The sequence below is a fragment of the Stegostoma tigrinum genome, chromosome 33 (assembly GCF_030684315.1).
Source record: "Stegostoma tigrinum isolate sSteTig4 chromosome 33, sSteTig4.hap1, whole genome shotgun sequence".
Taxonomy (NCBI): domain Eukaryota; kingdom Metazoa; phylum Chordata; class Chondrichthyes; order Orectolobiformes; family Stegostomatidae; genus Stegostoma; species Stegostoma tigrinum.
The window spans coordinates 30,268,689-30,286,044 of record NC_081386.1 but is presented as its reverse complement, the minus strand read 5'-3'; the positions used below and the strand labels follow the sequence as shown (position 1 = coordinate 30,286,044).

The 17,356-nt window shown below is 38.9% G+C and overlaps 1 protein-coding gene across 6 annotated transcripts in view; it reads left to right on the top strand.

Annotated features, from left to right (window-relative positions):
• Nucleotides 1–17,356, top strand: part of map2k5 (mitogen-activated protein kinase kinase 5) — a 353,172-nt gene that overhangs the window by 235,184 nt on the left and 100,632 nt on the right. For all 6 annotated transcript variants that reach the window (XM_059639304.1, XM_048562623.2, XM_048562622.2 and 3 more), the window contains one exon: nt 4,866–4,937. In XM_059639304.1, the coding sequence (XP_059495287.1) occupies nt 4,866–4,937 (72 nt within the window). The remainder of the gene's footprint in view (nt 1–4,865; nt 4,938–17,356) is intronic.

Genomic DNA, 17,356 nt, shown 5'->3' with positions numbered 1-17,356 from the left:
CTGCAGGGTAAATGAAGGTGGAATACTGACCTCTGGAATTATTTCACTGTCCATTTCACATTTTATTTGAGCTAATTGTAGTATTTATTATAACTGATCGACTCAGTAAGCCATTTCAGAGGGCACCACTATAGGTTTAGAGTCACGTGAACTGGATCAAGTAAAGGACAATGTTGAAATGGTTGGAATTCGATAACAATCCAGTAGCATCATAGTGAATCTTTATAGCAGTAAATAACTTTTGATCCTGATTTAGGCCATCAACTAAATTTAATGTCTGTGAGCGGGGATTTGAACTCATCTCTCCAGTTTATGAGTCCATGCCTGTAAATTGCTAATTCATTGACATGATTTTGTTGTCATGCATCGCAATAATGGGTTTCTGGGCTCTTCAGAGGACAGTTAAGGAAAAAAATGCATTTGTGTTGTACTGGAGTCGAATGTACTTAGACCAGATGAAGATGGCGGTATTATTTCACAGAATCCGTACAGTGTGGAAGCAAGCCGTTTGGCCCGTCAAGTCTGTACTGACCCTCTGAAGAGCATCCCACCCAGACACACTCCCTACCCTATGCCTGTATTTCCCACCAGAGACACTCTGGGCAATTTAGCATAGCCGAAGCACCTAACCTGCACACCTTTGGACAGTGGGAGGAAAATAAAGCACCCGGAGGAAACCCACGCAGACATAGGGAGAATGTGCAGCCTCCACACAATCGAACCTGGGTCCCTGGTGCTGTGAGGAAAAGCAGTGCTAACCCCTCTGTCACTCCTGAAAGACATAGTGAACTAGTTAATATTTGTAACAATTCTACAACTACATCATGTCCCTTCCTGATTGATTCCAGATTTTTATTTCCATACATTGACAGTTGGATTCACATTCTCAAACTGCCATTGTGGTATTTCATCTCTGGATTATTAGTCTAAATTTCTGGATTATTAGTCGAAAATGAAGACACCAAATGTGTGCACCTTGCTTGCCAATTGGCCTTTACTGTTATTATTGCACTTCTGCCTGAATTACCTGTTCACAAAATCCAACTTCCCTCTATTTATCTGGTACATTTGTATTTCTGCAAAGTACTTTTGGTTTGATGCCTTTAATGGTTATCCTGTTCACATATGAAACTGTTGTGCTAATGTTCAGGGGGTCAGTGATTTTGTTTCTCTTCTAACAGCACCCCCTCCCCCACCCCTCTCACATACAGAAGCTATTTGACATAATGTGAACATTCCTTGATAATGATACATGTAATAGAAATAGTGCCGGTTCTGTGCGATTAAACCCATTGGGCAGATTGAAATTATAGAAATATTAACGTAGAATGATATTATTCCCCCATGTGTATTCTGTCTCTACAGGGGACCTACTTAGTTTAATCCTCCCTTACTCATATTCTATGCTGTCTTACACAACAGTATGGTGCCAAGTTCAAATATAAGTCTCCAAATGCAATTTTTTTAGATCTTGCATATAGGTCTGTCATTTTTATGAAACGCTCCAGGTATTCAGTAGTGATGCATGTTCTAAATACCTAGAGTCTAGGAGTTATACTAACCTGACCTGATGACTTTTCTACTTTGAGTGCTGTCACCCTTTAAAATACCTATTTGTTTTATCTGGTTTTAACCTTCCCAATTTTACTTGGTTCAATGCCTTTAATGTGGCCATTGGCAGCATTCTTTATATTTGTGAAGACAGAGCCAAAATATTCACTTAATACTCAGCCTTAAGAAGATGATATCCTCGGTGTCTAAAGGCTCACCCAGCATTTGACTATCATATTACTGTTTAGATACTGTTGCACAACCTTTGGATCCCCTTTATGCCATCTGCTAATCTATTCCTACGTACTCTTTTTGTCCCTTTATTTCTTTTTTCCTGAAGTCTTTGAAGTTTTGTATTCATCTTGGTTTTCTACTCGATCACAACCTTATATCTGTTAAAAATCTCCCTTTTCTGTTTAATTCAAGTCATTCAGGGTACTCAAGCTTTATGTGCCTTTCCTTCTTTTCCTCATGTTAATTCTGCAATTCAATAATCTATTCCACTCATTTACTGTTTTACCTTTTAATATTTCAGATCCTGGGTCAATTTCAATTAGAGTTTAAAAGCAAGTAATATTAGATAGGGTTGTATATAACAACTGGTTTGCTACCCCTCCAACTTTATTTCAGTTTACTTTTATTTCTAGTTCAGACCACTGGATTGGAAATATTAACTCTGCTTTCTCTCCACAGATGTTGCCAGACCTGCTGAGTTCCTACAACAATTTCTGTTTTTGTTCCAGCTTCCAGCATTGGCAGTTCTATTTTTTTTAAATTAAACAAAGAACTGATTTCTCTCTTGTGCTGCAAATGCAGTGCCCCTATCTCTGATTCAGAAGGTCTGGTTTCAAGTCCCACCTGCCCCAGATGTGTCATGAGATATCTCAACAGGTTCATTAAACTAGACACAAGTCCTAGACTTTAACACAAATGCTCACCTTGGCTATCTTTTTCTGGACTCTCAGTTTTAAGAAGAAAGAAACTGGCTTCAGTGGGGACTGCAGTGTGAAGGGTGGTTAGAAAGACCTCCTTGTAGTCCTGCTCCTGGTCCTGCTTTGAGCAATTGATCCTTTTATTTGCCTATCTTGGCCCTTGAGCATTTTTATCGCATTTAGATAAAAATGTATTATGTATGGAATGTATTGAGATTTTATGTGGAAACATGTATGGAATGCTGTGTAGATTCTTCATTTAAAAACTTTACATTTATTGTTTCTGCTGTATATTGGGGAGACGTTTTATGGTTGTAAATCAGTCCTTAACTAACAGTTTCATTCAAGGATGGTATAATTGGAGGGAATTTGTACCACTCTTGTAAAAGTGCAGTCAAAAAACAGCACTGAATATGTGGGAGAGATAATGGGAACTGCAGATGCTGGAGAATCCAAGATAACAAAGTGAGAGCCTCTCTGATGAAGGTTCTGGACCCGAAACGTCAGCTTTTGTGCTCCTAAGATGCTACTTAGCCTGCTGTGTTCACACTTTGTTATCTAGCATTGAATGTGTGGCCTGCAACATGAGGGAACTAACTACTAAAAGCCATCAACACGTCATTTCTTACTGCCTGCCTGTCATCCATGCCTACATTCATGCCTGGATGTTCAGCACTGTCAAAACTAAGAGAGGTGGGCACTGTGAGAAATGAAATCCATTATCAACCCTTCCAGTACTATTGTGATTTTAATTCCCCTCCTTGTTTCCCCATCTTTTTGATTTTTTTTGATATTCTGACACTGCTGAATTAGTTAATTATGTGATATGGTAGTCTAAAGAAAGAACTGATTTCCATCCAACTGCTGACATTGGCCTGTCGAAGAGAAAAGTCCTGTGCGTGTATGCTGCTGAGGTGATTGTGGAAAAATCTTCGTAGAAAGTAGATTGACTTTTGCTTCTTCCTTTGTACGTTGATGTTTCCTAATTTAAGATTACTTGCAAATCTTTGATTCCAATCCAGACAGGTCAAGTCCCTTTTCTCTGAAACTTGCTTTCCTGCAGTGAGTGTTTTCACATTTGAATTTTCTTTGTTCTTTTCCCTAATTGCTTTAAACCTAATGATACTATGGTTAGAGTTAGGAACTAAGCTGTGAGTGCCTCTGATCTGGGTTTAACTTTTGGATAGAGCAGGAATAGAATCAGCCAAATTCTGTTTGAATTTAGAAACCACATGCAGACACCACTGGATACCAATGCAAATACAACCCCTTTTCAGGAAAAGGTTTTGCAGAATAAAATTGACAGTGTTAAAGCCCCTCACTCTTCCATTTAACATTTGATTGCAGATTGTTTTGCTTTTAATACTTCCGAAGAACTTAAATGTAGTTTTACACTTATTGGGTTACCCTTTTGCCCTTCATTACTGTTGATTATAGCCAATTATCACTGTGTAATTGAATGGGGAAAAACTGCTTTATTTAATCATATAACCTGAAGGTTAACGTAAATTAGGTTTTGAAGGTACTCTGTAGTGGGAGAAGCTATAATTAAAACTGGTTGCATGTTTTCTCATTTTTCTTGTAAAACACCAGATCTAATTTGATTTTTTTATCACCACCCAGGCACCCTGTTCTCAATTTGATACTTTTGGTAATTCCCTTACAAACATTAAATGTATATTATTTGTCATTGTTTGGCTTGAAACTAGGAGTTGAATTTGACCCATTCCCTAGAAATCTGCGAACCATTTATTGTGCTTCAGTTTTGTTTCCCCTTCAGGAAGAACGAGCAAGTGAAATTCAGGCCACCCTTAAATCATTATTGAGTCATTGATTTTACCGTTGAAAAACTTATTTCTACTGTTATCCATCCTCCTACACTGATGTGGTGTAACAATAATATAAAAAAGTCAAAAATTTGAGCAATTGATCCTTTTATTTGTCTATCTTGGCCTATGAGCATTTTTATCCCATTTAGATAAAAATGTATTATGTATGGAATGTATTGAGATTTTATGTGGAAATATGTATGGAATGCCATGTAGATTCCTCATTAAAAATTTTACATTTATTGTTTCTGCTGTATATTGGGGAGAGGTTTTATGATTGTAATTCAGTCCTCAACTAACAGTTTCATTCAAGAATGGTATAATTGGAGGGAATTTGTACCACTCTTGTAAAAGTGCAGTCGGAAAACAGCACTGAATGTGTGGCCTGCAACATGAGGGAACTAACTACTGAAAGCTTTTTTTATCAAATGGGAGCACACATTAAATTCAGACTAATGTTACATTGGAGTAGGAATGTACTAATCAGTTCTTTAGATTTTAGATTATTGTTCCAAAACATAACACTTTAAGAATTATGACATTCCTTTTACAGCCTGAAAGAATAGCAGGTGAACAGTATGGAATACATTCAGATGTGTGGAGTTTTGGGATCTCATTTATGGAGGTGAGTGAACACATTACGCCATAAGAACAAGAGAGTTTTGTCTTTCATCTATTGGCACTTATTTACTAACTTTTCCATTTCATTTCAAAATGTTATGATAAAGATGTGGATTATATTATCATTTGAATTCTAAACTACAAGCAAATCAGATTTGTGGTTTCACTTCTGGAAATGTAATTGTTTTTAAAAAAAAATCAAGAAGTAATTTGGAACAATGAACTGATGTTGTCATTTCCAAAAAGGCCTATGACCTAAGCTAAGTGCCTAGTAGGATAAATGTCATGGTTATCGATGAAGTGTTTACAAAATTGAATTTTATAGCAAGCAGAGACTACAGACTGGGGCCACTTTTTTTTTAAGCTTCAAAATCAGTTTTTAGTTCCAGCGAACAGTTTCACCCCAGCATAAAGGTTCCGGTTTATGAACTGTACAGACTGGGAGCTTCTGTAGAAATTTTCAAGCTATTAGAAATGAAAAGTTGTTTTGGTTATCAGACTGTAAAGACATCTCTAGGCCATCAAAGCTGGAAGGAGACAGTGAAGAAATTAAAGTAATAAGATGGATATGATACTTCACTGGGATTGAGTATCAGTAAAGGTTAATGCTGGGAAATGGCTTGAATTTCTTTTGCTGTTTATATTATGATCTTCCTAAAGTATCTTCTGAAGCTTAGTTTATTTGTGTGTAATAAACCTGTATTCTTCTGTTAAAGAGCATTGGCAACCTTATGTTAATATATTTAGGGCTATACACCATGGCCACCAACTGAAGAAGTTCATCTTGTGATGTATCTTGCCATGTTTCATCCTAGGACCTGACATATCCAGTATTGCAGTAAACTGAAATCATAATCATGTAAATTTGTGTTAGGAACATAAGCAGAAAAAAAGGAGTGGGAATGCATCATACAACACTTCAATTTAGTGGTGTTGCATTTCTTAATTTGATGAGACTGTTCTAGAGTTGAGGTACCTTTGGAAAGCCTTATCAGTGTATCCACCATCTCTCAACTGCCTCATTTAGAACCTGGGATATACTCCATTGGCTCCTGTTAATTTGTTTTTGAATGCTAATTTTTCTTGGACAAAAGATGACAGATTAGGAGAGGGAACCAGTACATGAAGAGAGAGAGCTGCTCATAATATTAGCTGACATGGCAGCCAGAAATGGAACTTGGCTAATCAGTGTTTTAGTTGGAGTAGAGTGCAAGAGTCAGAATATGGATCCCACAGACAACATGATCTCGCTGATGAAATATGAGAGTGATGCAGTTTCAGTATTACAATGGTCTAAGAGGATTTTAGAGTAAGTCTGGCTCAACGCCTTGGGTGATGGAAATAGCACAGCTGATGAAGCTGATCAGATGGCCACAATCTTAGTTTTCGTAAGTTCCTTACACACATTGGTAGAAGATAGGTGAAGGAAATGTGGGGGAGAAGGTTAAGAAATTGGTTTATGACAGACAAAAAAAAAGCCAGTGGCTTTCCTTTGCAATCCAGGTGATTCTGAAATAAAGCACAGTTTTGGAATGAGAGGAGTACCTTACAGTGCTTCGTATAGTCAAGCCAGATTTATTAGTGAAAGATTAAACTAATTGAATGCTATATCATGTAAGGCTGAATCCTTGAAACATGAAGGAACAGAAGTGATGCCTGTACTGGGGATTTGACTAGGATGAGTGAAAATAATGTTTCATTGGGGTACTGGGATGTCAAAACTATAGGTGATGGCGTTCTTGAGCAGTCAGTAATGCAGAACTCTTGTGGCTCAAGGCTAGAGAGCAGGACTTTGAAAGACCTGTTGTAAGTGAGTTGAAAGAATTTATTTTTAGGAATGGACACCAAAAGATGTAGGTTTGGAAGAGGGAAGGGTCTATGAGTGGAGTGTGATACTGGAAAAGAAAATGATCCGAGATGGCTTTATCTGTGATTGATGTGATTAGAATGGCCTTGCAGTATGACTCAACAAGATCCGGGGTAGATATCAATAGGCCCGTGGAATTTATGTGAAGGAAGAGGTTAGGAGCAGGATAGAAGGGCAATGAACTCCAAAGAAAGAGCATATGATGAATTGAGGTGAAGATTGAGAAGTCACTCAGTGCAGATCCTGAGAGAAGGTGGATGGTAGAGAATAAAGATTTTCAATGGAAGGTGTGGAACAAAGTGAAATGTTCAAAAGACTAAAGTGCCAGAGTAAGAGAAGATAGGAAGGGATGATTATCACCATGGCAGTCTGAATAGGGTAACTGACAGAAGGTATAACCAGAAATAAACTTCATTTAGGCAATAAAAGTTATCACATTTGAATCATATTTTTCTCAATGCCATGATATCACTCCTAATCATGCAGGATAAGCTCATGACTGAACAGAACTTCTGGAGGAAGCCTTGGGGAGGGGTAGGATGAATGATAATGCCTGAACAAGAGTTCTACAATGTCAGCAATGGAAGTAACAAATTGAACAATGAGGAGAGTTATCAAGATTAACTCTGAGGACTCATTGAACATGGTGGCCACTGACAGAGTAGGTTAGAACAGTTCAGGTTGCAGCTCCTAACAAGGCAGAGTATGATGCCTCAATGAGCCATTCAGAGATGCCAAAAGAAGGATAAAAGGAGCAGTAATCTTATTTTTAATTGAGTCAAGCCTGGGAAGACAGCACAAGAAGTACTGAAGAGTACCTAAGAACGTAGTAATAATGACAAAGTGAGGATTCTAGGAGGCATAATAAAAAAAAGCTTTTTTTAAAAAAAACCGTGGAACGAAAATGGAGCTGGAGGATTGATTGAAATTTGTGCCCTAAAGATTCTATAATACATATCATTCAAAACCAGTAGTTTGCAAGCACGTGGTAAGTTATAACCTGTGTATATATAATATAAATCTCATGAGGAAACAAGCAAGTAGCATGAAATTAACCCATAGATTTTCCATTGTTTGCAATATTTGGCAGTAGTTTAAAACCTCCATTTGAAACAGATTGACCAATGTGATTATCAATGATGCATTTTGCATTGAGTTGTTTCCAATGTTTCAATTTATTGAAGAGCTTTGAACCCTTCTGTTGAAAGAACTCTAGACTTCACCTCACTGATTTGCTTGTTTATTTACATCGAATATTTGTTTGTGATAATTCTATGATACTGTTCCATTCAACTGACCAAAAAATGGTGCTTATTAGTATTTTGCATGCTCTAATAGGACTCGATAAAGAGCTGAACAGTTACATTTCAGCTTTGTTTATTCAGTAATATTCACACTTCAATTTATTTTGCACATTGCTGTTCATTGATGACTGAGTTCATATTCTTCTGAAACTAAATTAGGCAATTACAATCCGTCAGACTAATAGATTGATCACAGTTCCTAGGCAAGAAATAGCCAGAAGTTCACCTTTGAAGTCTGTCTTCAACATATTTTTTGGCTTCATAAATCACGTTAAAGGAAGCATTTATTTAAAATACTAATTACTGTTAAGTGCCTATTTATGATCCTAAGGCAAGCCTCTGTTAACGATTTATAATTTCCACATACGTGCTCAAGCGATATGTAACGCAGTGATTTGATATTCAGGCTTAAAATGTTTTCTGGTGTAAATTGTGATTTACCTTTTTCAAATATCTTTGATTTTGTAGTCAGACATGTGAAAAGCTCTACTGTTTGGTTCCATTGAAATGATTCTGTTGAATATTTTATTCATCCAGATAATACATTGTGCAGTAATTAAAAATGAAATGGAGAATATTTGTTTACAGAAATTTCTGGAAAAGCGCAGTGAGTACAGGCAGCATCTGTGGAGAGAAATCAGAGTCAATATTTTGGGTCCACTGACCCTGTGAGGCATTCTGTAGAAGGATCACCGAACTCGAAGTATTAGCTCTGATTTCTCTCCATAGATGCTGCCAGACCTGCTGTGTTTTTCAATCAACTTCTGTTTCTCCATGTGATTTCTAGCTTCCACAGTTATCGCAGTTTTTAGTCAAAAATATTTGTTTTTGCCATATTCTCTATTTTTCTGCAGTTTAAATTATAAGGTATTTTCTAAGCAAAATTCTTCATGACTGTGCGTATATTTTTGAAGAATACATATCATATAAGTTAGCATTCTGAGGGCAAAACCCCATCATATTCTCCTGCGAGTCTGGAAGTGATATTATTCTGCAATGATAGCTCAAAGGTCTTCAATCAACGCTTTGAACTTTTATTGCCTTTTTTTTAACTTTGTTGAGCACATAGTACATCCTTCCGAAGAGCCTATTAGTTAGTAGTGAATAAAAACCCTGATTTTTGATTTCTTACATAATACTCAGTGGGGTTATTGTGCCATGGATTGAGCCCGACTATTCCCGAGTTGTACCAAATGTTAAAGTTTTTTTTTAAGGTATGCAGAGTATCCCAATTTACCTCACCTTCAGACCAAGGTTGGTTGAAAGCATGGACCACGTTTCTGTACTAAACATGAATTGACATTTATTATAAGTAATTCGACCATAGGTACAGGTGAACAGATACAAACCATTGACATATAAATCAACACACACACACACACCACACACACACACACACACACACACACACACACACACACACACACACACACACACACACACACACACACACACACACACACACACACAGGCAGTGGAATAAAGACACTGGAAAGTCAGTTTAGAGGTCTTAGCTTCCCAATTCCTGTGTTGAGACAATCTGTCTTTGGCTAGCCAGACCCTTGATGCTGTATTATTTTTCTCTGGAAGCTTCCGGTGGTATGCAGCAACTGATTCACTACGTCACAACTGATAACAAATGTTGCAAGAAGGATAACCGGCCTTCTTCAAATTAGACTGATTTTATTTTAATGCAGAAAACAGCAGCTTCTACTAAGGAGACCAACTCTATGATCCATTTCTGATGAAGGGTCTAGGCCCGAAACGTTGGTCTTCCTGCTGCAATGATGCTGCTTGGCCTACTGTGTTCGCCCAGCTCTACACCTTGTTATCTCTTAACTCTATGACTCTCTCTGTTTGCAAGCTGGGAACGAATCACCCTCAGTTATAAAAACTAGTCAGCTCCTGAGAACCTCCACAGTGCAGCTTCAAAACAGAATTTACAATAGTTTTGTTTCTTGCCAAATTACTTGCCGTGAACTTACAAAGTCATCTTGGTAAAATCTTGTTTTTAAAACAGTGCTTTCTCATTGCAGTCCACAGTTTTTAAAGAACAAGAAGTAGAAAAATGCTGTCCTTACAATAAACCATTTAAGCTTTAAAAGTGTATATTTAAGACTTTGGCCATTCCACTTAGAGTCATAGAGCCCTCCAGCACAGAGACAGGCCCTTCGGCCCAAACTAACCCATTCTGACCAAAATGCCCATCCATGCTAACCCCATTTCCCTGCATTTGACCCAAATCCTTCTGAGCCTTTCCTTTCCATGTATTTGTCAAAATGCCTTTTAAATGTTGTTAATGTACCCACCTCAACGACTTCCGCTGACAGCTCATTCCATATATGTACCACCCTCTTGTGTAAAAAAAATTGCTCCTCAGGTTCCCGTGTATTCTTTTCCCTCTTAGCTTGAACTGATGCCATCTAGTCCTCGATTCCCCAATCCTGTTAAAAAGACTGAGTGCACTTACCCGATCCAAACCTCTGACGATCTTACATACTTTAATAAGATCCCCCCTCAGTCTCCTATGCTCTAAAGAAAAAAAATTCCAGCTTGTCCAACCTCTCCCTATAACTCAGTCTCTTGAGTCCTGGCAACATACGTATAAATTTCTTCTGCAGTCTTTCCAGTTTAAAAACATCCTTCCTATAGCAAGGCGACCAAACCTGAATACAATACTCCAAGTGTGGCCTCACCAACATCCTCTACAACTGCAGCATAACTTCCCAACTTCTATACTCAGTGTCCTGAATGATGAAGGCCAGAGTGCCAAAAGCCGCCTTCACTCGTGTCTACCTGTGACTCCACATTTATCTACCTTCATGCATTCTAATACTTCCAACACCACCACCATTATGATATGGACTATTCCCAAGGTATTGCTACTAACTTCCCCAAGTCTTCGTTTCTTCCTCCATGGTAAACACAGAGCAGAAACATTCATTGAGGACCTTGCCCATCTTCTGCGGTTCCAGACATAACGCCCATTTTTGTTCCTGAGGGATCCTGTTCTCTCTTCAGTTATTCTTTTTCCTTTAGTACACTTAAACAATCTCTCTGTATTCACCCTATGCCTCTCAGCCAAAGTAGTCTCATGCCCCCTTTTTTCCCTCCTGATTTCTTTGTTCTGTAAACTCCTGTATCCCCTGTATACCTCCAGGGATTCCCTTGATCCTAGCTTTCTGTTCCTGACCCATGCCTCCTTTTTCCAGGTCAAAGCCTCAATGTCTCTTGTCACCCAGGATTCCCTACTCCTGTCAGTCTTGCCTTTCACCCTCACGGGAATATATAGACCTTGAAGTCTCGCTATCACACTTTTGAAGGCCTCCCACTTGCCAGAGGTCCCTTTGCCTGCAAAGTAACTGCTCCAATTAACCCCTTCAAGCTCCTGTCTAATTACATCAAAATTCGCTTTGCCTCAATTTAGAGCTTGAACGCGTGGACCAGTTTTGTCCTTCTCCGTAACTATTTTTAAATTAATAGAACTATGGTTACCAGTCCCAAAGTGCTCCCCACTGTCATCACAGTCACCTGTCCTGCCCAATTTCCCAAAAGTAGTTTGAGTTTTGCCCCATCCCGTGTAGGACCCTGTATATACTGCTTGCGGAAATTTGTCTGAACACATTTAACAAAGTACCCCATTATGACAATCGTATTTCTCCTGCACATCTCCACAATCTCCCTGCATATTTGTTCTTCTAATTCCCATTGACTATTTGGTAGACCTGTAGTACAACCCCAATAACGTCACCATCCCCTTCTTATCTCCAAGCTCCACCCTCAATGCCTCATTGGATGATCTCTCAGTTATTTCATCTCTGACTACTGCTCTGATACGCCCTTTAATCAAAAATACAACTCCCCCTCCCCTCTTTCCTCCACCTCTAGCCCGCCTAAAGCATCTGTACCCTGGCACACTAAGCTGCCAGAACTGTCCCTCCCGTAGGCATGTTTCTGTAATGGCTATAATATCCCAGCCCTGAGTTCATCAGCCTTACCTGTCATCCCTCTTGCATTGAAATAGATGCAGTTTAATCCAACAGGCATTCCTTGCTCTCTGTCACGCTCCAACCTGACCTGTCTCTTCAACTTGCTGTTTCTGATTACTATATCTCCTTCCAGCCTTGTACATGTCTTTCTGCTGTTGAAGATTCCACCGCACTGCCAACCTAGTTTAAACCCTCCCTTGCACTACAAGCGCATCTGTCTGCCAGGATATTGGTCTCCCTGTGGTTCAGGAGTAACCCATCCTTCTTGAACAGGTCACCTCTACCCTAGAAAATTCACAATGATCCAGTAATTTGAATCTCTGCCCCCTTACCAATTCTTCAACCATGCATTCATCTGCCATGTCCTGCTGTTCTTAACCTCAATAGCACAAGACACTGGAAATAATCCAGAGATTATCTTTTTACAACTCTTGAGTTGTAAATAAATAAAATTATGGATGAATATAAATTTAAAAGTCAGTAAATACATTGAATGCATGTAGTCATGTGCAAAAATTCAGATGATATTAGTAAATTTGGTGTTATGAGCAAAGATCCACAGAAGCATTGAATGGTTGCATCATAAAAGAAGGCCATTTGGCCCATTGAATACATGCTGGCACTGTCTAAGAGCAATTTAGCTAATCCCAGTACCCCACCCTTTTGTTGCGCTCTAAGTTTTCTCTCATCGTGTGCAAATGTGTTGTACAGAATTGAACAAAGTACTATAGTTGAGGATGAATCATTAAACATTAGCTGTACACCATGACTCCCTTGTTTTTGAACTGTGTCTCAATGGGCCACGCTTTCTAGTGAGTGGTGATCCCATGCAGATTGTCACATAGTCCCTTTTTTCCTGCAGAGGAGGGATGCTCCACATTTCTGAGAGGAGATTCTGCTCAGATCTCATCAGAAATGCAGAGGTGTAATTTCACTCTAATACTTCTTTAACAGCATAGAACGGTGGAGGAAGGCCCTCTTTTCATGGCAATGAGCTGCTGTAATCAGAAATTTAATGGTGCAGACTGCCACTTTGACAGCAGCTGTCAAAGTGGCAAAATGTATAACAAATGTGATATTAAAGTGCTGAGATGATTGAGTGTCAAATTGGTAGGAGGATAGCATGCCGGGTGTCAGCTAGGGCGGGGTAAGGTGTCAGGAGGCAGGTACTTGTTTACGATAAATCAGGATGGGCTGGAGAAATCTGATCTAGTGTGGAGTGGCAAGATTAAGGGTCAAGTTGTGCACGGTAGGGTTGAGGCAGTCTGTCCAGTTGGCAAAGGGGAATTGATGCTCGTGTCTAGGGCGGGAGTTTGAGGTCAGCTGTAATAGTCAAGTGGGAGATTCAGAGGCCAGGTTTAGTGGTCAGGTCCACTGGTGGTGCCCTGGCAGAATCAGGTCTGACAGGCAGTTGGAGAAGGAATGGATCCAGCCAGGTGAGTTGGTGGAGGGATTCAGATGTCACGCCTGGAGTGGCAGGGGTCAATCCAGGGATGTAATCTCAGATGAGTGTCAGGTCCTGGGACTGGGAGTTGTCAGTGCTGTGTTCAGCATGCTTTGAGGGAAGTAGATGTCAGCCCCTGGGAGGAGTGGCAGGAGATGGTCCCCAAGGGGTGTCAGGGTCATTACAATATAGGCTTACAGCGATTGAAAGTACATTAAATGTTGGATTTTTTGGCTGACAATCTGATTTATAAGTAAGCACGTGATTTTTAAAATTGTATCTGACTTTAATGAGGCTGACATTGTTTGTCTGTGTGATATCTCCAGTACCGAAAAGATGTAAATTAGAGAGAGAAATAGTAGGAACTGCAGATGCTGGAGAATCTGAGATAACAAGGTGTAGAGCTGGATGAACACAGCAGGCCAAGCACCATCAGAGGAGCAGGAAGGCTGACGTTTTGAGCCTAGACTCTTCTTCAGAAAAAGAGTCTAGGTCCAAAACGTCAGCCTTCCTGCTCCTCTGATGCTGCTTGGCCTGCTGTGTTCATCCAGCTCAACACCTTGTTGTCTTAAATTAGAGGGTGTCTTTTGAGAAGATTTGTAGCTCAGGTTGAGGTTCTGGATGTGAGTTTGCTCGCTAAGCTGGAAGGTTGGTTTTCAGACGTTTCGTCACCATTCTAGGTAACATCATCAGTGAGCCTCTGACGAAGCACTTGGTGTTATGTCCCGCTTTCTATTTATCTGGTTAGGTTTCCTTGGGTTGGTGATGTCATTTCCTGTGTTGGTGATGTCATTTCCTGTTCTTTTTCTCAGGGGATGGTAGATGGGCTCCAAATCAATGTGTTTGTTGATGGAGTTCCAGTTGGAATGCCATGCTTCTAGGAATTCTCGTGCATGTCTCTGTTTGGCTTGTCCTAGGATGGATGTGTTGTCCCAATCAAAGTGGTGTCCTTCCTCATCTGTATGTAAGGATACAAATGATAGTGGGTCATGTCGTTTTGTGGCTAGTTGATGTTCATATTTAGAGGGTGTCTACCAGTGGATAGGGATGCTGATTCCTGAAAGAAGGCAGCTTTATTTTAGAATTCTGGAACTACAACATATGGAGTGATGGTGATCATGGATTATAACCTTGATCAACCAGATCTCTAGTTTTCCTTATGAATGAAGCATGAAAATTAGACCAACTCCACCATTTCGTTCTTTTGCCATCTCCTGGCAGCTGGCCAAAAGCAGTGTCAAATCACCCTTCTGAGTAGCTCACTTGGTGTGATCCTCTGACAGTGGATAGTGTCCTGAAAGAAAGACAATCTGTGAAAAACAATGCCTGAGGCCACATTGTAAACATAACCCATTGAGAGAAAAGTTTACTTTAATTAAATTTTCCCTTTGTCACTAGCTTTATTTGGCGTATTGCAATGCACACAAAATGTCATTTCAACCAATATTGCCGCAGCACCCTTCCCTTAATTCATTACTTCAAATTCCTTCTATTGCCAGTGACTAGGACCTAACAACCAATACTTCATCATTCATATATTAAGCCTGTATTTTAGAGAGGTGTATTATTACCTGTATGTAACTGGTCCTTCCTTCTTGATGTAATAATTATCCCCAGTTCAAGACAAAATCTATTATTGCACTGTCAGCATTTTTCACAGTTCTTAACTAAAAATTCTAACTTACACCTTTATGCTTTCATAAAGATCTTGAACCTGGAAATTATTGCAGTATCTGCGGACAGAATAATTAATGTACTTGTATGTCATTCCTATGTCAACTATTTTAGCAGTGATATCACCCAATCATATTAAATGGTTTGGCCCTACATTAAAATAATGAATAGGGGAATATAATACAAATACATTAATTGAAGTTTGTGCAACTTAACAGGGAGTCTCACCTGTCTGACACAGTTAGGAGGAGATCATGAAAAATCTTTCATGATGTTCTGCCCATTAGTAATTTCCTCAAATGTACAGCCAGCTCATGAGGTGAACACTCCCCCCCCACCCCTACCCTGCACCTCTCTGTGGCTCAAATTCGGAAAATTAGCCCCTTGGTGTACATTCTTTATATTTGCAAGCAATAATTTCTCTTCTTTTGTGCTAACAGTGATGTTATTTATTTTACAATTTCACTTGCTATTGTTTCTTCCTGTGGTATTCTCCCATCTACTCCCAGTGTGTGTAATGCTGAGATTGGTTTATTCCTTTCCAAAGAAATTCAAATGAAGCATTTGATTTAACGAAAATATCAGATACGCCAGTAAGCCTCTCTTGTGTCTACTTTGTCTTTACAGCCCTTGTTCACTATCTACCCCTTAATTTTTGTTACAAGTCATTGTCTCTGGAGTAAGGTGCACAGCACAATTTGGCTTTGTTGCATTTTGTTAATTGGCATGTCAGATGTTCTTCAGAGGGCTCCTTCAACATGATTTTTTTTCTGAAGAGGTTTGAGTGATACAGTGAATTGTATTGGCAAGGACAAAGGTTTCAGTAAAGGAAAATGTATCTTTAGATAAGCAAGTAACAGGGGAAAAAAAAAGACTTACAAGGTCACTGCCATTAAAATAGCACCCCCAATTGAGGTAGGGAAAGAATAGATAATTAAATTATTTCAGCAGCCAAAATGCATTAGTTGAATGAGGTGAAATTCATTCTGGCAAATGTGAAACAACAAGTTCAATGGCAAATCAGGTTGTTTATTTCCTAAGTAACTGATAACGTTAATTTGTACATTACCTGATCTCATCGTGCATGTAGATTTGTTCATACATTTAAACATATTTTCACTCTTAGTTGTTCTGGTTTACACACATTCGAGAAAACTTTTCATATCAATATTTTTATTTCTGTTACTTTTTACAAATCCAACCTAAAACTCACATTCTTGCTGGTATGCAATATTGTGGAGACTTAAGCATCCCCAGAATTTTGCCAAATCATTATCCTCTATTAAGAAACCTATGTGACATGCTACCAGGTTATTCACCTGCAGGCATCATCACCATTCTGGTTGATCTGTTCCTCATATAGCATTGACATGCCTCACTTTTGGGCAAGAGTCACTAAACAGAAGCAAGAATTGATCTTTCTTTTATCCAGCTCAGATAAGCTGAGAGAAGCTAATTCACTACAATCTGAAATGGAACTCTCTGGTTTAAGTGGCTTGCAAGAAGTCTTTTGAGTACCCCGATAGGAATCCTTTTTTTTCCTGTTTGTAACCAGTTTTTAAAATGAAACTCTGAAAGAAGTGTCTAATAACATCTAATGACAATGTTGTCTTTTAATAGAAAAATTGAAAATCAGAATAGAGAAAAAAAATTCTGGGGGGAGGTCCATTGTTACTTACAGCATCACAGTTGTTCAGTTGTGATATAGTGCTGGAAAGACTATGACATTTTCGCATTTGTCTCTTTCATGCAGATTGCGCTATCAGTAGTTTTAATAATGCAAATTATATACACGTAGTGCATGTTTTCAAGCAATACTTAAAAGCCATTCCAAACACACTTCAGTGCTCAGTAACTTTTGAAAGAGGCCTTGCCATGTCAGACTCGCTGTATAAAGTAGAAAAATTCTTATATATGATTTGAAGCATTCTAACTTGCTATTTGGTATGTGTAGTTAAAATATTGACTACCTCTCCCACACATTGCAAAAGAAAACCTTAAGGTTATTGTTAGTCAGTGAGTCTAATGAGGAATTTAATCCTGTTTTCTTTATTATTTAATTTTGTGAGCAGTTTTTTTCATGCTACCAAAAGGCATAAATTAATCTTATCCATTTGATTTATGAATGTTTTAAGCAACTCTGTA